This window comes from the organism of the source record quoted next, unplaced genomic scaffold (assembly GCF_019419815.1).
Source record: "Pyrus x bretschneideri cultivar Hongxiangsu unplaced genomic scaffold, Pyrus_bretschneideri_v1 Contig6, whole genome shotgun sequence".
Taxonomy (NCBI): domain Eukaryota; kingdom Viridiplantae; phylum Streptophyta; class Magnoliopsida; order Rosales; family Rosaceae; genus Pyrus; species Pyrus x bretschneideri.
The window spans coordinates 9,254,931-9,277,750 of NW_025999798.1; the positions used below are offsets into that span (position 1 = coordinate 9,254,931).

General features: G+C 38.8%; 4 protein-coding genes across 7 annotated transcripts; 2 read left to right on the plus strand and 2 right to left on the minus strand.

Moving 5' to 3' along the window:
• The first annotated feature begins 1,318 nt into the window (after nucleotides 1-1,318).
• On the plus strand, nucleotides 1,319-7,661 carry LOC103955607. Of its 4 annotated transcripts, none has more exons than XM_048571758.1 (15): nucleotides 1,320-1,598; nucleotides 1,682-1,756; nucleotides 2,334-2,415; nucleotides 2,676-2,779; nucleotides 3,413-3,539; nucleotides 3,919-4,013; nucleotides 4,584-4,707; nucleotides 4,922-5,002; nucleotides 5,140-5,238; nucleotides 5,593-5,751; nucleotides 5,855-5,915; nucleotides 6,005-6,078; nucleotides 6,276-6,320; nucleotides 6,616-6,792; nucleotides 6,888-7,661. In XM_048571758.1, the coding sequence occupies exons 2-15, from the start codon at nucleotides 1,719-1,721 to the stop codon at nucleotides 7,392-7,394; spliced, it is 1,773 nt and encodes a 590-aa protein (XP_048427715.1). In that variant the 5' UTR covers nucleotides 1,320-1,598; nucleotides 1,682-1,718; the 3' UTR covers nucleotides 7,395-7,661. The 4 variants fall into 4 exon arrangements, with proteins under 4 accessions (XP_048427718.1, XP_048427715.1, XP_048427716.1 ...); XM_048571759.1 differs by having other exon boundaries at nucleotides 1,320-1,521; XM_048571760.1 differs by having other exon boundaries at nucleotides 1,322-1,598; nucleotides 6,622-6,792.
• Nucleotides 7,454-11,082, minus strand: LOC103955606. Its single transcript, XM_048571757.1, has 2 exons — nucleotides 8,560-11,082; nucleotides 7,454-8,360 (listed from the first exon to the last, which is right to left on the minus strand). The coding sequence occupies exons 1-2, from the start codon at nucleotides 10,654-10,656 to the stop codon at nucleotides 7,920-7,922; spliced, it is 2,538 nt and encodes an 845-aa protein (XP_048427714.1). The 5' UTR covers nucleotides 10,657-11,082; the 3' UTR covers nucleotides 7,454-7,919.
• A 3,206-nt stretch (nucleotides 11,083-14,288) lies between these two features.
• On the minus strand, nucleotides 14,289-15,640 carry LOC103943550 (guanylate kinase 2, chloroplastic/mitochondrial-like). The gene has a single exon (XM_009353857.3). It carries the CDS (start codon nucleotides 15,434-15,436, stop codon nucleotides 14,555-14,557), a length of 882 nt encoding a protein of 293 aa, XP_009352132.2. The 5' UTR covers nucleotides 15,437-15,640; the 3' UTR covers nucleotides 14,289-14,554.
• Nucleotides 15,641-21,907: 6,267 nt separating this feature from the next.
• On the plus strand, nucleotides 21,908-22,579 carry LOC103943697 (NDR1/HIN1-like protein 10). The gene has a single exon (XM_009354039.2). It carries the CDS (start codon nucleotides 21,908-21,910, stop codon nucleotides 22,577-22,579), a length of 672 nt encoding a protein of 223 aa, XP_009352314.2.
• Nucleotides 22,580-22,820: the final 241 nt, after the last annotated feature.

The following is a 22,820-nucleotide window of genomic DNA, read 5'->3' on the forward strand; positions in this document are numbered from 1 at the left end:
ATTTTTAGTGAAATTGATTTTGGGTTCCAAAAACACCTTAAGTGCTTTTTGGAAGAAGTATCAGATATTTAAAGTAATTTTTTGTGATACAATTGAATTTTACTAAGGATTGGTTTAAAAAATATTTTCACAAAAAACGGTTCCAGTCATTCTAGAAGTAATTCTAAACGAGTCCTAATTATTTGTGTGACAAATTTTTCTTGTTGTCGGAGTTGGACATGAGAATAATCGTTATGCTCTAGTTAATCTTTTATGTACGAGGAAACGACTATTCTTAACATTTTTTATTCGGCCCTTTAAATGGCTAGCTACTCTTAACATTTTTTTTATATAGTTTTTGGATGACTAGTCTTATCATTTCTCGATGTGATCAAGGTGGTTAGCAAGGAATTGGGACCAGAATGATTGATTTGCTTATTGCTTGAAGGCAAATGGATGATCCCGTGACACAAAGTGGGAGACCATTTGGTAAGCTGAGTGCTACTTCACATCATGAATTACCAACATTGGTAATTGGTCATTATCATTACCTATTTTACTTTATCTACGCAATTTTTGATTGCAGAAGTCAGAAGCTGTCCTAATTTAATACCCTACATGATCTATAATCCATTTGCATTAGTTTACTTTTCTTTGAATAGAGAGATACCGTGTAAATGATGAGGAAATGGTGCATAATTGTTTTTAATAAAAAATTTACCGGGAATTTTAGTATGGTCGAAGGAAAAAAAGAGTGTTCCGCACAAACAACTGAACAATTAACTATCCTCTAAAAATTTATTTTCAAAAGGGAAATAGTATTGGAATTTATATCAACAAAATCAGATTAAAAATAAAAATAAAGGATTGTTTTATTCACACCTTACGTATTGTGCTTTTAGTAGTTAGGATCTTGTTCTACAATGAAGGACGTGAGTGACTTTGAGAGCTTGAAGAAAAGCAATCTTAGAATACAAGTCTAAATTAACTTGGGGTGTATTTAGAAAATTGTTTATTTATTTATAATTTTTAAGGCCTAAATAGTCATTTTATATTAGATAGATAAGCCACTAAGCAATAAAATTTTATGTGGAGTGTATTCAACAATAAGTGGGATGTTAAACAAAAAACCCAAAATAAAATTATAAGTAGGAAACCACTATCTCTCATTTGTATTAAAATAAATACAGTTAATTAGTTTCTATTAATAATTAATCGCATATATTTTAATACATTTTTATGAATATAAAATACATTCTGCACCGAAAACCCGACCCTTTTACCCGGTTCCAGCTCTGAAATGGAGACGTATGCGTACGTGCGAGGAGAGAGGGAGGTTGGGAGAAAGAAAAAGAAAAGAAGGGCCAGAGAGGCAAAGAGAGAGACATGCGTCGGGACTCGGAAGGAAAGAGCAACAGCAATCAAATTAATTAAATAATAATAATTAATACTTAAATAAATACATATTTTTTGTTCTTCTTGTTTGCAAGGAAGCAAACACAAAAATTCTTCTCATATTTCCACCCCAACAGCACCGGGCAGGTCCTTTCTTCTTCTTGTTTTCTTATTGGTCTCTGCAACTCCTGATCACCCATCAAGTTCAATTTTTGTTTCTTCAGGAATTATTTTTTGTAATTTGATTGGTTTTTTGTAATATTTATTGTATTTTTTGCTGAAAGAAGTTAAATTTTTGGAAGAACAGCTAACAGCTCGGAGAGGGAGATCGTTTTTTTGAATCTATGGAACAGCTTGTAAACTTTATTATTCGGCCTCCCAGGTGAACAATCACCCTTTAGCCCTCAGTTTACTCTGTAGCTCTTAGATTTCGTATTTTTTGGATTTTGGGATTAGATTTTGTGATGGTGGGTTTTTGTTTTTGCTGTGTTTGGTTGCTGAGAAAATGGATTTGGAGCTGAAAGTTCGAATCTTTAGTTGCTTTCCTGTTTGGGTTCTCAAGGAAAAAGAAACCCTTTTGCTGAATTAGCCCAATTCAACTATTTGTTTATTTAGAATTCATAATTTTCTACTATTTCCTCTTGTTTAGTAGAAAGAAATAGAGTATGAAAGCATATGATTTGAAATTTAATTTGATTAGCGTATTTTTTTATGGTAGAGGTGGAGTTGAACCTTGTTTCTGTTTTTCTTCTCCTTCCTCGTATGTTGGGAAGTAAGATCATTTTGTGTAATTTCGGTATTTCTCTGTCCCATATTTGTTCTGGTGTTAATTTAAGATTTTGTGAAGTTTATTTGTTGAACATGATACTTTGAGCGATTTCTTTGCCTTTCAGAATTAGAAACCGGAATGATTTGTAACTGTTTGAAGAGTATATGAGTTTACGGGTGTTTGGTTTCAGGGCTGAGTACGACCCAAAAAATGATTTGTTGGATCAAGAGTTCATACTGAAAGGGAAATGGTACCAAAGAAAAGATGTGGAGGTAAGCTTTCCATATTCTGTATGTCTGCGGAAGGTAGATTAAGTATTTTATTTCAGTTTCTGAACTTACAAGTGTTCGTCCTGTTGGAGGGCGTAAAAACCTTTTGGATATGCAACCCTTGTGATTGTTTGTCTCAGAAGTTTTTTTATCTTGATCATTATTTTCTGAATGATGTTCACTTTCTGCCTGCTTATGACTTGAGAATTCCTGTGGTTGTCACTTGTCACCTTTCAATATAACGGTGTTTGAAAATCCTGCAGGTGAAAAATAGTCGGGGAGATGTCCTGAAGTGTAGCCATTACACGCCCATTGTTAGTCCAGAAGAAAAGCCTTTGCCTTGTGTAATATACTGTCATGGAAACAGGTCTGAAAATTTATGCTTAGTTTGAGTTTCCATGTTTATTTCATGGGCGTTTCATCCAGTGTTTACAGCCTTTCTGACATTTCAGAACTTGGAAGAATGCAATTTTACTGTTAAAATATGGATTTCATGTAGTAACTAGTAATGAAACAATTCTAAATGCCCTTGATCTTCACCAAGAAAATGAGGTTGCTCGACAAATACTGAAGGTCATAGTTACCTCTGGTTTCACATTCTTTTTAACCCTAGGATATACAGGTGATGTTTATCCTTAATGGTCACTTTGATTCAGTCATATTAATATAGCCTGGAAGAGTACATCCGGTCAGAGTCTTATATCAGTAATGATTTACTATAGAAGAATATAATACAAAATTATGTTATTCTCTTGAGGTTTACTTACAAATGAGAAAACCTAGTTGTCTTTACATGGGCTCTGGGATTCAAAGGTCCTCAACAACCCTACTGATATTATTTGCACATATCACACGTGTGAAGCATATTTCATACTTCATAGCTATGTCATCACTCATGTATATGCTTGTTGTGTCCCTCTGATCTAAATGATGTTTTATGCCTTTTTATTTTTCCTCCATAGAATATAATGTGACTGACGGCAGCATATTTTGTTGACAGTGGGTGCAGGGCTGATGCCAGTGAAGCAGCCATTATTTTGCTTCCATCAAATATTACAGTTTTCACTCTTGATTTCTCAGGATCCGGAATCTCCGGAGGAGATCACGTGACTTTAGGGTGGAATGAAGTAAGTACTCAATAACTATTTATAACAGATTCATCATAACGACTGGATCACAACAACGTGGAATGGGTTTGTTCCACGTTATTTCTATATTGTATGACGACTACTGTTGACTTAAAGAATTTGTAAGTTGAAATTGAAGGTGTAATAATGGGCCCACATAGAAGAGAGATTAATTTAAGAATTGGTCCATTGAGTATCCAAAATTGTAGTTAATATATCTTTGAGGGTGCTCCATAAGTTTTCTTGGTTTGTCAAAACCATCTTTGTGAAGATGAATGCTAACTTCTTTATGAAATTTTCTTTGTTTCTCCTTATTTATGCATATAGTTACCATTCTGAATCATGGGAATTGGCACCTGACTTTCTAACTATTTTTCAGAAGGACGACCTGAAGACTGTGGTTGATTATTTGCGAGCAGATGGAAATGTATCTTTGATTGGTTTGTGGGGCCGTTCAATGGGTGCTGTTACTAGGTTTTGCTCATTCACTTATTGCTTAATTGTAAACGTGCATATATGAATGTAGATTTAGGAGATCTTTCAGTTAATTGTATTAAAGGTTGGATAAATTTTGAAACACAAAAAAGGCGTATCAATGTTTCTGCAAGATTTTTATGGCCAGTAATTAGTTCATCATTTCTTCTGGTTCTTGGTATGGTGGCTAGAGTTATGACCATTTCATGAGCTCGTACCTTGATGGCTGCAAAGCCTCACATGGCACCCGTGGTTTTGAAACTATCTAATCAATCTGTACTTTTGCTTGTATTATGTGTAATATTCCCCTAAGTGTTTGCATGTGGCCATTGTCCTCCTTAACTGATTGTATAATAAAATACGGATAACATTTAAAGGCTATGACAACCATAATAACAACAATTGAAGAGTCCATTAGGTTGAACAACAAGTGAAGAGATTATGGTGTGCAAGGTGGTGATAAGATATATTAGTATATGAAACCAGATGTACGCTCTGCATCAATACTTGGATCTTTGTTATTACTTGAGGGTTAGCGTATCTGCTATTAACCATATACATATTTGGCAGTCTTTTGTATGGAGCTGAGGATCCTTCAATAGCAGGAATGGTTCTTGACAGTCCGTTCTCTGATTTGGTTGATTTGATGATGGAATTGGTGGACACTTACAAAATTCGTTTGCCTAAGTTCACTGTAAGTAGATCCTATGTCTGATTGTCTGGGTGTTGCAACTGAATTTTGGTGCATATTGTGGGAATCGATTGCTCTTAATTAAAGCCCTTCTGATGGTTGCTATCAGTTCTTGCCTATATTGGGCAATGAAGTTTTGTTGTTTATCAGTTGTAGCTGCATACTGAGTCATGACTGTTATAACCTCTGACCTTGACCTTTTTTTTCGCTTACTTAGGTGAAGTTTGCAATCCAATACATGCGGAGAGCTATCCAGAAAAAGGCAAAATTTGACATAATGAACTTGAACACCATTAAGGTACCTTATCTATGAATGTTTCTGAATATAAGACAAAACACATTGGAATAGAAAACCCAAATTTATGTTCTTTGTCACGATATTTCATACACTTAAAGTTCTCTTAATTTCTGGTTGACTATTTTTTTTTTTATTAGGTGGCAAGCTCTTGCTTTGTTCCAGCTTTGTTTGGGCATGCCATTGATGATGATTTCATACAACCCCATCATTCAGATCGTATATTTGAGGCTTATATGGTAAATATCCATAATGTGATTACTATAATTTTGGCATGACATAAATTCTGGCTTGCATCTTATGGGTGAATCTGTGTCTTATACAATGTTGGGTGCGTGTAGTGTCTCGTACGGTGTTTACATGGAGTTGAAACAAATTAGAACTCTCAATTTTCTGTGACGTCTAATGAGTTTGGTATCATTACACAAATCAGCTAGCAATTAGTCTAGTGGTATTTCTTGTCCAATTGTAGAAGAGCTCCCAAGTTAGATTCTCCTTCCCAATTATAAAAGGAGATGCCTCCTGCTTCTACTCTCCCTTGGTTTTCATCATTCTGTCTTCCAAATATCCTTATGTAAATGAGAACTTTGCAGGGAGACAAAAACATCATCAAATTTGAGGGAGATCACAATTCTCCACGACCTCAATTCTACTTTGATTCTATAAACATCTTTTTCCACAATGTTTTGCAACCCCCGGAGGATGAGGTTGTGGAAACATTTTTTGACACTTTACACGAGACCTTTGGTAAGGTAAAAAAAGCTGCAATTCATTTGGCTGTAAGTTTCTATTGTATAAGAATTGCTAGATTTAGCGTTCACAGCCCTTCTCAAATGTTGACTGCTGTACCTGCAGGGTAGTTGGAGAAGTGTGCTCACAGCTGATTATGATCACGGATGTTCAACTGCTGCTGCAGGTGATTAAAGTGCCTTATTTTCTCTTTAACTTCTCAAGTGCACCGGCTCTTTATTTGGCTAATCTCCTATCGATTACTTTTACCTGCAGAAGCACCACCTGGCAGCGGCCAACAGGATGCCATTAGACAACTCCGTTCAAGAAGACCCATGAGTCGGATGGAGGTTAGTGTTCATTCTTATTTTGTTTGCACAAATGAAAAACGCTGCATTAAAAGAATATTTTAAAAAGGGAGTACGTAGATATTTACAACTGTTAGAGTGGGGAAATACAGAATAAAGCATTTTGAATGATGTTTACTGTTCTGCAGGTGGATTAACTATATTTTTTTTTCTTTTTATCTTCTATGATTTTTCCTCAGGTTCCTTCTGGTATTTCATCTACCGATGGGCAATCTGAATCCAAGGTATTTTGCATTTTCTCTTATGATGAAACTGCTTCCAAGTCCCAAATTTCCTTCCTTGTAATTAACATGATGCAGTAGCGTGACATATGCCTGATCACTTGATCAGTATTCTGAAATAATTGCTCAAATTAATAAAAAAAGAAACCTTTGTGCCAATGTAGCTGATACTTGTGACAGATTGGTACATGATGTGGCTCACAAATTTTATGGTACATTGGTGCAAGAGTAGTTCGAAGTCATCATGTCTGGTTCTATCTGTTAACTCATAACTAAGTTAAATGTCTTGATTATATAGGTGCAGAATGGACAAACTGATAATGGCCCATCATCTTCTGATATGATTAGCTTTGAATTCACAAATGGCAGTCCTTGTGGGCCCCATGTTCGAACCACGATGGACGATGATCAGTATGTAGAATACCAGCTTGATGACCTGGAAGGTTTTCCAAGTGATGTTGATGAGGAAGAAAGGGTGAGTTAAATAGTTGACCTAGATGAGTTCTGGATTCAGGACCTTTTTGAATGACTGCTGAATTTGAATTAACGTTTTAACTCATAAATTACCAGATGTTCATGGAAGCAGTGATGTTATCACTAAAAGACTTAGAAATGAGAGGCTCTCAGGCAGAGGAACAACCGCCCTTGGATACACCTGATTCTCTAAATTTGTTGCAAAAAGATGACCAGCCGGATGATGCATCTACTGCAGAGAAGCAAGAGCTGTTGGAGACAGAATCTACTTCCACTTCAGTTAGGCACTTAGGATCCTCGAAAACAGAATCTATTTCTACTTCAGTAAGTAAATCCCACGATTCGAGACCTGAAGATCAAACTCCAACAAGGGTTCCAACAGCAGAACCTGCATCGCAAACGCCTCTATCCATAATGGATGGGAGCGCGGGGCCATCTAGCCAAAGCGATACATCAGAAAGCATCCAAAGAACATCAGATAGTGACTTGTCAGCCAAGACGACAGCCACAGTAACGGTGGTAAAAAATCCTGCAAGCAATGTCATGGATGGTTTGATACGGCGTTGGGATTTTAACTTCTTTAGAAACAACCACAGTCGATAGATGACTCTTTTCCTTATTTTTTTCGTTTTCTCCGTGGACAATATGATTGTATTTGTTTGTAACTAAAGTGTCAGGGTTCATGATTTGTAAAATGCTCGTCTGGAAAAGGAAAACCCGAACCGGAAAACGGAAAAGAATAGAAAGATTGCTGTGAAAAGTTGTATTGATTTTAGTTGTAACATAAAAAAAAAAGGTGGTTTCTTCTGGTTCCAGATCCTTATATTGTGTCCGCAACACAAATGAATATATTATTTTGTTTTTCTCGGAGTTCTGATGTGCAAATTATCTGTCAATATCTTCCTTTCACATGTGCCACGTATAATTTTTAACAAGTTATGGCTGGTGAGCAGAATCGGGACTTCAGGTGTAAGGGTAAATGCTCTTGATAATGTCGTGACAGAAGGCAACAACTTCCTCGGGTTAAGTAGAAATTTGAATGTTGATAATTCGTGTATTGCATTTACAGTACAAGAACTTTCTCCAAAATATTAACGGAGTTTAAATATGTGTTTTAAGTGTACTGCATTATGCTGCATCATTTGACCCTTCAGCTAGCAACCCCAAAGCAGTCTCTACCAGTGAATGGATCATGGTGCTGTGCCGGCTCATTCCTACGGTACCAGAGAAAATGTTGAAGCTTTCGAGTTCTGCGGTTGTCTCTAGCACAAAATCCAGCTCCTTTTCCATCCCCAAATCCCTGAAAACTCGGACATTTTCCGGTTTGTCTCTCATCATACAGATTGCCAGCTCTATGGAAAACCTCCTTATTCTTGGAACTTTGATCGGTGGATGCCTGTACTTCTTCAGAATTTGGACTAGTTCATTTGCCACTTCTCCCTCAGTGATTCCGGCTTTCTTAAACATGAGGTTTGATTCTTCGGGAGACAAGAATGTAAGAACCGGTGCTGCTAGTCCTACCATTGCTTCCTGCAGTTTGTGTTCTTCTGAAGTGATTGCTCGAATCACCTGCAATCGAAGACAAATGAGTAAGAAATGAGTCTCCAGAGCAGAAAAAAAAAACCTACAGCGACTCTAGTCACATGTTATAGTCGATTTGTCGAACTTAAATGTATCAGATTCTTCGGCAAGAAAACATTACTCGTACTTAACATATGTTAGTGCCGAATAAAAGTAGAGGTAGGCAATGCAGCAAGGAAGAACTTACTGTAGGTGCTGCATTTGTAACTCCCTTCAGCTGGTGGAAACAGTTTGAGCCGTTGTAGGTGCACAGATTCCTAAGAATCCTAGCAGCGTTCATGCGAAGCAATTGATCCTCAAGAGCTTCAACGAGGTTCTCAAGTACTCCCAGTTTTAATATCCGCAGACAATTATTCTTGCTCTCTAACACCAGCATAGCCAGCGCTTCTCCAGCTTTGGTCCTCACCTGTTTATTATTCTCCAGCATTCCCTTGTTGAAGAAAATGTTGAACAACTCCTTAAGAACTCCACCTGTTCCACCTACTCTCTCAGTTGCATCTGCTTCCAGTGCCAGACTCGTTAAGATTTCAATTCCCAATTCTTGCAGCATTGGATGTTTCTCTCCACATCTCAAAATATCTCTGATATTGCTGATTGTGAAAACTATCTCCGAAAGATTTCTCCTTAGGTTCTTTCCTGTGTTTCCGGTTGTGCTTGCAAGCCTCTTCACCAACTGGAGTGATCGTTTCAGCGTCAGTATCTGATCGTTTGGCATATCAGTCACTTCATTTAGAAGCCTCTCATCAGCATGTGTAAAGTCTATGATCTTGGGCAGGAGGCCTCTTGTGTTTCCAATCTTCCCACAGTTGTCGTGAACACGCGCAAGTTTCTTCAAAATAAGTAATCCCAAATGATTGAATGTCAAGAATCCGTAGTTTGGGTGGTCAGAAATGATCCTTTTTTCACTGATCTCGTCAGCTGCACCACTTGAGCTCCTGCAGGTTTGGAGCAGAGATGAGATTGATTCCATTGCGCCGGGAACTCCAGCTACCCGAATGGAGTTCTGATTTTTGCCAGCGAGTTTTGACAAAATCTGTGCTGCTGACCTTCTGATCTCCTCCTCCTCTTGATCTGTCCAATTCAAAATCTCAACCAATCTTTCAATCACTGCAATATTTAGACCAATCTTCTGCAATGTATCATGTGAATACCGCTGGTTCATTGAAAACTGTCGAAGAATTCTCGCTCCAATGAGCTTCTCATCGGGGGAATTCGAACCCAACAAGTCTATTCCAAAAGTGACCATATCCATCTTCAAGCCATCAAAAATGCTTCCATCAATACACCTCGAATACGCATCATAAAAAAACCTCCTAACCGAAACCAACCCCGAAGGCCCCAAATCACACTCCTTGTTCACCTCCTCCAACAATTTACAATAGCTTATCATAATCTCACCGTAAGCTTTCTCCATAAGAAACAACAGAGCTTCTGCCAATGCTAACGAATAAAAAATAATAAGAGCAGACTGCCTGTTCCTCTTGTCAGTGTCCCCCTTTGCGACCTCTCCATAGTTGTGCTTCACGAGCTTCACGAGCGAAAGAGCCACGCATGATGAGGCGGACAGGAGCTGGAGCCAGTAGAGCAGCTTACTTACATGCTTCGCCCGAAAAATCCATTTCGCGTAAGGCAGGAGAGGGACTTCCGAGCTTGTCCAAGTCCGGACTATCTTCCTCTGAAGATCAGAGTTTCGCGACGACTCTGAATTTCCACTAGTCCTCGTAATGTCTCTGCTGCGTTGACTTTGTTTCCTGACCGCAAGTTTCTGCACAGGCCTGAAAAATGCTCTGATGCTGCGGATCACGGCACTTGAGCTGATTCGCAGCTCACGAAAGCTGTTGATACCAGCATCGGTTATGGACCATGTGGCCTGGTGCTGCCACTCCAGCTCATGGCTCCTGCTGAAAATTCTTGTCCCTTCTATCAGCAAAATGATCGTGATGAACCAGAAGTCAGTCTGGTCTAATACAATGGCGAAACCGCCTAGCAGAACCACAGTTGCCCAGATGAAACCGAGGGTTCCTAGGCCGGTTGCTGTCTTTTCGAGCACTGCTAGACGGAGCGCGAAAAGGGTCAGCTTTTTCTCTGGTGCTGGGACTGGCTGTGCAGTTGGAGGACCAACGGAAGCTGTAGCGCTGCTGTCTGTCTTCCCAATGCTGTTCTGAGGCTCGAACACTGTGTTGATCGTGGCGCTGCTTGTTTCGTTGAGGCGGGGATGAAGAAGCTCGTCAATCTGCAAATGAATGCTTCCTTCACCTTCTCCTGAGTTATTGTGCTCAACCATGTTGCTCTCTCTCTCTCTCTCTCTCTCTCTTTGGTTTTTCAAACGTAGGGGATTAGGCGAGATTAGCTGCTCTGGATGGTAGAAACACTCGTGACCCTCACTTCCGATTCGCCTCCTCTCCCGGTCTCGATTTTGGATCAAATGTGATTGTATTGCAGAAGTAGATGGTAGAATTGAAGCTGTAGAAAAGGATGAGGGGATGGATTTATAAACAAGGAGGGAGGAAAATGAGCTTGGGGAGCACGTTTAATCTGTGGAAATGGAGAGGAAAGAGTGAACGTCATATTTTGCTTTTGTAATTTTCCTCCTTATTTAACTCCTAAGTTTGTTATGTTTTGTTGGAGATTTAGTTTTTGCTCTTCTTCCCTTAGATTCAACGTCTCTTTCTTGCTTCCACAAATTAGTTTATTGATTAGCGTCGCAATCAAATTGGTTAGAGTAGTATTTTTTTTGTTTTTTTGTTTTTTTATGCGGAATTCATTTTAACAATTCTTTTAATATATTGTGAATTTTCAAGTCTAGTACATGGACAACACAAATTAGATGTCGTGAAACACATGTGATCATTGTGCTTCACACACATGACAATCCGGATCTGATATCATACTAACTATATTGAAATATTTGAGAATTGAAGAGAAAACGAAGAAGAAAATATGAACAGTGGGAGATAAGTTTGAATCTCCTAAGTTAGAGAATAAGCATACCATGATGATACCGTTGGTATGATATTAGAATAAAGTTAATAAGAGCAACTAATAAACACAGAAGCCTACCTACTTTCAATAAGCAAAAAGTGCCTTTTATATATAACTTTTCACTTTATCTGAAAGAAAACCAATAAGAAAGAAAGGGTGGTGCCTGCTAAAGAAATTGCTTGGTGTTTTTCTCTCAATTTTGAATTTTCCACTTTAGCTTGGAGACATTGACTTCTACTTTTTTTTTTTTTCTAAAGACATTATGTTCCCAAAAAGTCATTTATGTAAATCACAGTCTGATTCATGTACAAAAACAATTTAGTAAACATAAAAGAAATTTTATGCACGTCAAACATCTGTAAAAAAGAATGACCTAAGTATTTTCCTTTTGTTTTAACGATTCTTAGAGATATCCGCATCTGTCTTTTTTTATATAATAGTAGCCCCTAATCAATAATTTCCTCCCAGTCTTCCTCTTATTAGATAAACTTTCCAATGAAATGCTATATTAATATATTATGCCAACTAAGCATCTGATAATCGTTAGGATATGAGAACATAATGTTTTTAAACTAGCCAAAATTTGAGTCCTATTAATTAATTTAAAACTCCAGAGCATTTGCTCTTGCATCCGATACTTCGTGTTCAAATCTCCCTTCCTATAGTTTAATATAGATTATCGTATCGTTTATAAAAAAAAAAAAAGAATAATTATTTAAAACTTCATCTAATCATATACATGCATAAGCCAGCATAATTGTTCCTCTAACATCAATTTATAAAAAAGATCGTGGATTTATTAAAAAGAATATTCCTCTTATGTGTAGGATTCGCAAATTAGTTGGTCATGGTTTGCAGAAAAAGGTTTTTATTAGTTCTATCTACACATTCATTTTTACTTTTGATACATTCTTCTTAATTTTTAACCGTCAAATCCGATCATCAAATCGAACAAATTCAAGAAGTATAGCGCTTCTTTTTGGATCAAATCTTGCATAAAAGGGTTATGAGTTCATTTGTGTCAAGTTGAAGGCTCAGATGGGTCCCGCTCCCCGCTCTCCGCTCTCCTACAATCCCTTCAGAGTTTGAGTGCACGGATCCAATTTCTGTCAAAGAGTGTTTTGGGCAACAGCTAAGCCTGGAAGGCCGTGGCTTTTAGTTTTAGTTAATTAAGGTTGCATTTGATCTTTATTGGCTCTAAACTTGGTTCCTTCTAGTTAATTCCACGTACATAGAAAGTCTCGAGGCCGAGTGATTTTCGGTTTATTTGGAACACGGCTACGTGATGTTACTAATTCACTAAATCATGTTACCTATAATTTATTTTCTATTAATCCACTAAATCATGTTACATGATTTTCAGCTTATTTGGAACACCTCTACGTAATGATACGTAATGATACTACACCACTGTAGTCTATAGTTGTATTCCTAGCCAATCAAATAGTTACAGTCCTTGATTGTTTTGAGATGCCGCCACAGTTGTATCTAAGTTTTAGGTAATCTGTCCATAATAGTGGAATGAGTAGTGGAAGCAACATTTTAGAATTGGGTATTGAATGAGTCTGCTGTTTTGGGTGGATTTCAAGTTTGAAGTCATGGGTGTTGAATGAGTCCTATGGATTAGGTTAGATGCTAGAGTAAGATAATTTGGCTGTGCTAGGGGGAAGACATATTTTAGACAACTTGATCAAATTCTTCTACCTAAGCCAGGTCATGACCAATCGGTCCAATCTTCCCGTGGGGCAGCATCGAAAGTTCGAAACCATCAACCAAATCAGCTCAACACATAAAATTGAATCTTCAATTCAGACTGACTATACTATATAGAATAGCAGCAACAGTCGCTAACATACGGAAAAAAACAGATAGCGGCATTTACCAACGTTCTCAGGCCTTTTCAGAACAAACAGAATACAGCAAAAACAAGCAACACTAAGCACTTCAGGTCCCTCTCTTAGCTAAATTCCAGCTCAAAGTAGAAAACAAAAACTAAAGTGTGGCTCTAAGCTTATTAAGCTATATGATGGCTAGAGGAAGTCAACGTCAACACACATCAGCGTTTAATCTATACGAATTCAAGACAAACAAAGAGATGACAACGGGGTAGGATTGAATTATGAACTTAACCACTTAAACATCATCATGAAACATAGCAGTCTATACATTGGAGAATATAAAATTAAATGTATGATGCAAGATCTAATTCTGGACTATCGATACCTGACCAAGAAAATCCAACCGGTGAGCAGCTTGGGTTATGAATTGGGAAAACTATGTAGCCCATGAGCAGAAATTATTTGAAAAATAGGAACTTTATGCATGTTTAACAAGCCTAGCTACAACACAACAGATCCATGTCAATGGCTACTAGATTAATTAAAAGACTTTGCACAATGGTGCAGTAAATATTTGCATCCTTCAAGTGACAAACAAAACCACATAATTCTTTGAACCAGTTGAGCATAATATGGGGAATACCGGAATAGGCAGGTTGAGCAGACAGGTTCGGCATTTAGACCGCCATAGATGATATCTGATAGCAAGGAGATCGAAACCAGATTTCACTCTAAACATGCAAAGCTAACATAGATTGATTTCTCTAATTCACCTGTTTAAATGTCCCGCTAATATACAAAGACAGGACTTCTGTAAACGTTGAGCAAAGCCAGCGTGAAGTGAAGCATTTTGGTTCAGTATGGAGTACAATGGCTATCAAGGGGTTGTATAGCAATAAAAATATGTCACTTCTTGTTGCTTATCTCGTAACGAACTCATTTTACTAAAAGTTTGTGCCATAAACATCTCCAATGAACCTGAATATTTCGTAATCAACATACCTTCCACTAATTAGTGCATCAAATTCGACCATATCTAACACCATACGCTTAAGGATCACTAGTGTGGATGCATGCTTAATAAAGATAACTGCGATAAAGATAATAGCTTGCTTCCAATTTCTTGAACAACACATTGTGATTCTGTGAACTGCAACTACTTAAAGCAGTTGATTTTCCTAGGTTCTAAAATTCACATTCAAATTGTTACAAAATAAACAACTTCCTATAAAACCATTAGAACTCGGATCATAGCGTGCATTCTTCCACACGCGAAACTAATCCATTCAAATTGAACAGTTTATAACTAAAATTAAAATCGAAAAACACAAATTCGACCTGCTACCACATTTACCTCCACAGCTATATCACAGAACTCTTCTGCTGCACCTTAGCTTTCTCCGCGTCAATAATGGACTCTACCAACTTAACAGCACTGTCCAACCTCCCCTCCGCATTCACCACCACATAATCGAAATTCTTAACATGCTTCACCTCCTCCCTAGCCGTCGCAACCCTCACAAGAAGCGACTCCTTCGTCTCGGTTTTCCGGTCAATCAGCCTCTCCACAAGCTTGGCCTCACTCTCCGCCATCAAAAATATGAAAACACCCGAGTTCCCAAGAATCTTCCTCAGAGTCTGAGCACCCTGGATGTCGACTCTCAAAACGATGTCGTACCCTTTCCCCAATTCATCCCTAATCTGCTGTTTGGGAATCCCCTTGTAGTCTCCATACACCAGCGCGTACTCCAGAAGCTCGTTCCTCTCCACCATTGTCAAAAACTCGTCTTTGCTCACAAAGTAATAATCTTTGCCGTGAACTTCGCCGGGACGCATTGCGCGGGTCGTCGCCGTTACCACGAAATGCAAGTTCTCGTTGGAATCCTTGAGCTTTTTTATGACGGCGTCCTTCCCGACCCCGCTGGGGCCGCTGATGACGATAATTAGGGGGCTGGGGCTGGGCCAGAGCGGCTCGGAGCTGAAGGCCGATCCCAGAGAGGACTCCAGAGCGCGGAGGAGCTCGGAGCGGTCCGCTTTTTCGATGTGGGGAATGGGAACCGAACCGGGTCGACGGGCGTCGCCCATTTGGGAGGATAAGGGTCGGGTGTTGGAGGGAAGTGAGAGGGTAGGTTTTGGGTAGGGGCGGTGGAGGGAATTGGGGGTTGGGAGGATTTTGGGGCGGAGGAGGAGGGGGGGAGGAGGGGAAAAGCGAGAGAGAGAGGAGGTGAGGAATCTGCGAAACATCGAGAGGGAGAGAGAGAAGGGAGGAAGGTAGGTGGGGGTGCACTATATGAGGTTGGGGAAGCAGAGCATGGAATCGAAGCTCTGCGGTTATCGGTTAAAGTAGATATGGTCCTTTTTTGGGCTGAGCCTAACCAACACCAACAAGGCTTGGGGGCCTTGGAAAGGATGGCAGGCGGCGGCACCGTGCAATTTAAGGGGGTGTATTATGTTTGTGTAGAGAAAAAGAAATATACGGAAGATGTCCACTATCACCTGGTGTTTCAATTTAGTAAAATATGAAATGTATTGAAACGATATGCTACGATAGTGTAAATTCATCTATACAAGTTACCCTCGTTATACGAAGTTTGATAGATTTTTATAATTGCAAGTGGCTTGTAGCTAAAGTTAGTTAAGAACATTCGCTCATGCATCTGAAATCTCGTTTTTGAATCTCCCTTCTCGTAAGAGCAAGTCCACTCATTTTAGGAAGGCAAGGGCAAGGGCAAGGCATTGAAATTGTCCTTACTATTCACTATGAACAATAATTGCCTTTGTGCAAGTCCACTCATTTTTGGAAGAGTAAAAACAATTACTAGTACAAATATATTTTCAACCACTCTCATCACATCACGTGTCATTATCCATTAATGGCAGAGTAGGTATCAGAGTAGGGACCACTTCCCGGCCCGACTCCATTACCGTAGCACGATATTGTCCGCTTTGGGCTTACCATTCCATCACGGTTTTATTTTTGGGAACTCACGAGCAACTTCCCAATGGGTCACCCATCATGGAATTGCTCTAGCCTCCTTCTCGCTTAACTTCGGAGTTCCAATGGAACCCGAAGCCAGTGAGCTCCCAAAAGGCCTCGTGCTAAGTAGAGATGGGAATATACATATAAGGATCACTCCCCTGGGCGATGTGGGATGTCACAATCCACCTCCCTTAGGGGCCCGACGTCCTCGTCGGCACACCACAACCAGGGTTAGGCTCTGATACCAAATTGTCACATCCCGGCCCGGGTAGGACCACTTCCTGGGCCCGACTCCACTACCGTAGCACGATATTGTCCGCTTTGGCCTTACCATTCCCTCACGGTTTTGTTTTTGGGAACTCACGAGCAACTTCCCAGTGGGTCACCCATCATGGGATTGCTCTAGCCTCCTTCTCGCTTAACGTCGGAGTTCCAATGGAACCCGAAGCCAGTGAGCTCCCAAAAGGTCTCGTGCTAGGTAGAGATGAGAATATACATATAAGAATCACTCCCCTGGGCGATGTGGGATGTCACACACAAGGCCCCAAATCCCCAAAAAATTTCCATCTAAAATTTATATGTAATAATGCTATATATTAAAAAATAATAATTGCTTTTATTAGCATTTAAAATCTCATTGTGCATTTCCTTGTAAGTGTAATTTTTTTTTCTTTCTAAATATAAAAATTTGGAGTGTACAATGAGATATTTAAAATGCTAATAACAACACCCTAAAAACGATTTTTTTTCAATTCTATTATAAAATAATGTTATATATTCAAGTGAAACTTTCAAGTTAGAGTTTTTGAAGGTTATATTTGTAGTTCTTTTACTTATTATTTAATGACATTTATAAATTTACAATCAGTGAGTCTTAAGTTTGTTTTTATTTAAGTTATTACTTTCTAGCATCAGTACATTGTCTTGCGTTCTTCTTAGCAATAATTATTGCAGTAGGATAATGACTAGGAGGATTTGAAGGGCATTATGACATTAATATTTCCAAGGTTTAGCCAAGGCTTAGCTCAGGACCCTACTACTCATCGTATTTGATTTGGTCTTGCTACCGCACAAGACTTCAAGAGTCATGATGATATTACTGAGGAACGTTTTTATCAAAATATTTTTACCTTTCATTTCAGGCAATTAGCAATAATTTGTTTGTGGACTTCCGAAAATCTGTTTCATGTAGCTTGGCAAGGAAATTTTGATGCATGGGTACTTTTTCTTAAAAACCTATCTTAAGAAGAGGTCATTTTATAAATTTCGCACATGACCCCTAAAATCTTAAAGACGACCCTGGTTGTTATGCAATGCCTCCATGAACCTCCCTAAAAAGAAGGGTCCGTTGTAGCTTGTAAACCTGCTCAACAAAATGTCAAAAACCAATGATTGCTTGAAGGTGTTTGGAAGAGCTACCAAATAATGCCGGTGAGCCAAGAATTTTCCTACGGATGGGCGACGTGCAAAACTCCCAAAAGAATTTTAAGCTAAAAGTACTCATATAAATCAAACTATACTTTTTTTTTTATATAGACCGAGTTTGATTCCCATCGATTTTCTTTTCCTTGTCAAATCGTGAAATCTTGTCCTTGGAATTTTACTATTCATTACGTATCTCGTAATTTAAATTCGTATTTCATGTTTACGTTATTTTCATTAGTTAATTTTAACTCTGTTAGTTTTAGGAATTAAATCGATTAGTTATTCGGTTTGAATTTTCGTAATTAATCTTTAAAATTCGTCGACCTTTTGAAGTCACAATTAGTGTTTTTAAACAAATCTCAAAACCATGAGCTCATGGACGAAAGTCGTTTGCGAGTCCGGATTCTAATGGTATAGTTACGGACATTTGAATTGTTATTTAAATTTTAGTTTATAAATTAAGTAAACTCCCACTAGGTGGGAATGAGAACTAATCAAGGGCTTGGTTTCGGCTCAATCGGTTAATGGGTTAAGTGGATCAATCAGCTAGAAGGAGAAGGGACCAATTAAAAATTAGAAAGGAAGGCAGCAGCCAATCAGGAGAGGAGAGAGAGACCCCACTTTTCCCGTCTACCATCCCCGCGCAGCAACCCGTTTCTGATCGAGCGATTTCCGGCCACTTCCACCATTTTTTCAAGCAATCTTCACCCATCCAACACCTGCAAGCCCTTCCACAATCCCCCATTTACCTTATTCACCCAGATTTGAGGATTTTTAAGTCCAAAACCGTGTAAAATCGTGTGGGTGAACCGTGGAGTTTTGATGGCGATTCCGCCATTCCGGTGAGTCTAACCACCCACTACCACCCTTAATCAACTCCCCTTGGACCCAGGAACAAGATCAACCAGTTTTAGGGGCGTCGGAGCACTGAGGAAGGAGAATCGAAGCTCACCCATTCTAGGGTTTCTGGCGGGTTTAAGTGAAATTGGAGCTTTTTCCGGTCAAATTGGACTTGGTCACAGGTATAAAACTTACTCTACTCGTTGAGATCTTCATTCCTGTAAAATTTGGAAATTTTTGGAAAAAGTCGAATTTCTGGCTAGTCAGGCGGCGCGTGGGCCGAGGCACCCCCTGACCACCCTAAGGTACATTTGATTCCCCGATTCCATATTTGACATCCGATTAATAGAATTCTATCGTTTGAGTATATTTTCGTTAAGGTCCACCACTTGAATATTCTAACAAACAATGATCCAACCATTGGATCACCATCAAACTTTGAGCTATTATTGTACGTAATATTTAAGGACCTTAGGAACTTACAAATCGAAAATCTAGTGGTTGAATCTTACGGAGCAAGTGACGAAGGATAGTAGACCCTACCTTTGAGCGACAGTTCAACTTCTCTTAAAATATTATTAAGAGGAACCTATTGAAGCTATGGTTATATGAATTATTGAAGAAATTCTAAATGTGGGCTTATATTGTGTTTAAGGCGGCGATAGAGCGTGACACCTTGATTCTCGTGCTTGGGTGCGTTAGCGCGGATCCCAGGTGAGTGACTTTAATATATGTGATATAGTTATTACCCTGAAAACTCCCATGCTAGTATACTTTGTGGATGTACCATAGATTTCTAAAATATGTTTTTATGATAAATAATTGTTTTTATAAAGTGTGCCATCAATCTACTTTATGAAATGTTATGTGACTTGGATATTTGAGCTGTTTATGAATTGTGTTTTAAAATATGTATTTGATTGTTTAATAAACATGAGGGCTAGTAGAGGACTGTTACCCTCGTGTCACGGGGTTAGTTAACGTCGAGTTTGCACCATGTAGCAGTGGTACATGGATGGTCCTATTTGGTTAATTCGCGATAAAGGACCATACTATTTATGGATTGTGCTTGGTTAATCCGCGATAGGCGATCTTTATATCTTTGGTATGGCCATACACAAACTTAGGGGTGATCATGCTTGGTAATCCGCGATAGGTAATCACTGCCTAACAGATGTGTAGGAGTGACTCTGCTTAGTTAATCCGTGATAGGGGGTCACTGCCTACTTGGTTAATGCAAGGAATGGCTCTGCTTGGTTAATCTGCAATAGGGGCCATTTCCTGTTTGGTTACTTATGTAGGCTTCGGACGAACTGCGTCACTTTAGCCCTAGTTTTTAGTGTTTCCGTGAACTATAGTTTTGAGAACCTTGTGTTTTGATTTAGAAAAACTGTTGGATGTCTGGGTGACTCATTCGGAGATTTCAAAGACTTGATATTGATTTCTTACGAATGAATTATATTTGAGGTTTATAAATTGTGATTGATAGCTGGTTTTATTATTATTATCACATACTTTGCATTATTGTCACTCACACGAGGTTCGCAGCTTATTCGGGTTGTTGTTTGCCTGATGCACCATTCCGATGGTGTAGGCACTGATCATACAGGTGACAAGTCTGAGTAGACTCCGAGAGGTCCATAGGTGGGGGTAGCAGTGCAGTTATCGGAGACTTAGAGCGTTAGGGTTACCCCTCTCTTGTACTTTATTTTTTGGGACTTTCTTTTGAGCACCTCGGACTTGATCCTAGTCTAGGGAGGGTTGTGTTTCTTGTTGGAGTGTACATAGCCACCCTCATAATTATTTTGGGTTATTTGTTAAAGTATTTCATTTTGTAACTTATGACATATTCAACGAACGTTACTTCCTTTTGTCACGTGTCGATTCTTGATGTATGTCGAGATCTGGGCGTGACATAAATAACTATTTAACCTACTAATGCTATAGCTCTACTAAAATAATAACGATAATAACTAGTCTTTGTTGAAATATCCCACATTGGGCAGAGACAGAGAAAAAGAAGACTAAATATCATAACCCCACTCCAACTAATACATAGACTTTTTATGATAAAATCTTACACCTGAAAGAAGTAGCAAAACTACAATGAGTGCACTGGATGCACGGAGTTTTAGTTTTTCCTCCTTTTTTTTTTTTTTTTTTTTTTTCCTATCGGCCTCCACCCCCAACTAGCTCATCTCATGCCAATCTCCCCTTTATAGGAACAACTATTTTTACCTTGATTCCTCTTATCTTTTTTCTTCTCGAGCTCAAAAGAAAATCTCAATTAAACACAATACCTAAGTTAATCTTTTATGATTTATTGAGCCTAGTGTTAATCTCATTTTGAATATACTAAGTAAGAGTGTACAACTTGCTATGCTTTCATTAAGGATTGTCAAATTCATTTTCCACTTTTGACAAAAGATCTCCTCTATTCTTGTTTGCCGTGTGTTTAACTCATAATCTTGGTGTATAATACGACCTTTCAGAAGTATGATAACAAATCATGCACAATATAAATGAAAGTATGATTAACTTCTAGACGCTTATTTACTATGACCTTAACAATAACAAAGCATTTTTCTATTAAATGGGGTCGGCTATATGAATCTTAAAAAACCATTCCACTCGGTTGTGTGCCATGTCTTTCGTTAGATCCAAGTATTCTAAATCCTTTTTTAGAGTCTCTTCTAAAGTCTTCTTAGGTCTTCCTCTACCCCTTTGGCCATGAACCTCTGTTCCTTAATCGTATCTTTTAACCGGAGCGTTAGTAGGCCTTCGTTTCACATGTCCAAACCACTATAACCGATTTTCTCTCATCCTTCCTTCAATTTCGGCTACTCCTACTTTACCTCGGATATCTTCATTCCTAATCTTATCATTTCTCGTGCACCCACACATTCAACGAAGCATTCTCATCTTCGTTACACCAATTTTATGTACATGTTGATGCTTCACTGCCCAACATTCTGTGCCATAAAGCATTGCTGACCTTATTGTCATCCTATAAAATTTTCCCGCTTATTTACTATGACCCCATTGTTATAATATTCTGACTCCATCACCAATTGTGCAGGTGGTAATTAATAAGTTGGTGATAATATCGGTGTTGTTGAAAGTGGGTCCTTGACCCGTCTCTTTGATTATTTGACAGTCTCTCCCATATGCTTACGCGTGTAAGAAATTAGTTTTTTTATGTTAAAATCATGTTTTTTCGGTTTTTAATATAAAAAACTGATTTATATTTTCTTGTTAAAGAATTGTTCAAAAAAGGAAATGAAGCCACACGTAAACCACCCACTACACGTATTAGAATTGCCTTTGTAATACCTAGTCCTACCACGCGTATTAGAAATGTCCCTGTAAGTCGTGTGTGTGTGTATATTAACGCCCAGCCTCGTTTCTCATGATTCAGTCCAGTTTTCGCAACAGTGCCCTCTTTCTTCTCTCTATCATATATCTTAGCCATGGGAGTAGCCATGTCTGCAACTTATACTCCCATATCTACAGCTAAAAGCTCAGACGACTGCGAGAATCCCGATTCCGTACCCATTTCTGCAACTAAAAGCACTCCGTTATCAGCGTGCGATCAAATATTTTGGGTCTTGATGCTTGCTCTTCTTCTCATAGCTTTTGCTCTTCTCATTGGGCTCAGGGTGTCGCCCGAAATAAGTAGTTCGGGGTACAAATGCCCCGACTTCACCGTCAACGGCGCTCATCTCACCCAGTTCGATTACACCGAGAGCAACCGTACTCTCTCCTACAACCTCGCCCTCAACATCACCCTCACAAACCCTAAGAAGAAACTCTTCCTCGGGTTGATTGACGTCAAAGTCAGTGCATACTATCAAGACAAGAGAATTGGGCAGGTGACTTTGATGGATCGGTCGATGTCGTTGACACCCAAGAACACAACCATTTTTCAGAATGTAATCGTTCAAGGGCACGATATGTTGTTCGAGCAATATCAATCAGTGACCCGCCCTGCAGCAGCTGAGCTTTATAGTATCGACGTGGTCATTGCTTTCCAGGACATGTATACCGTTCAGCGGGGTGAGGTCATCTACAATCTGAGGCTTCCTTTGAGTTCCAATGGAACATATTGGGATGCTGACAAGATTACAAACTGCTCCATGTAAGAGAGAGGCCAATATCAAATTAATTCAAGTAAACAAGCATTAGATGAGAAATTTGTTGTTTGAAATTAAAAATTGGCTAAGTCTCATTTCTGGTTCCTGTAGTTTAGCTGTTGTTCACTTTTGGCTCCCGTGTTTTTAATTGTCTCAATGTAAGTCCTTATAGTTTAGCAAACGATGCAATTCAAAGATATTTTAATGAAATGTGCCACTACAGGCATGGGCATTCTAGTCATTTCAAGAA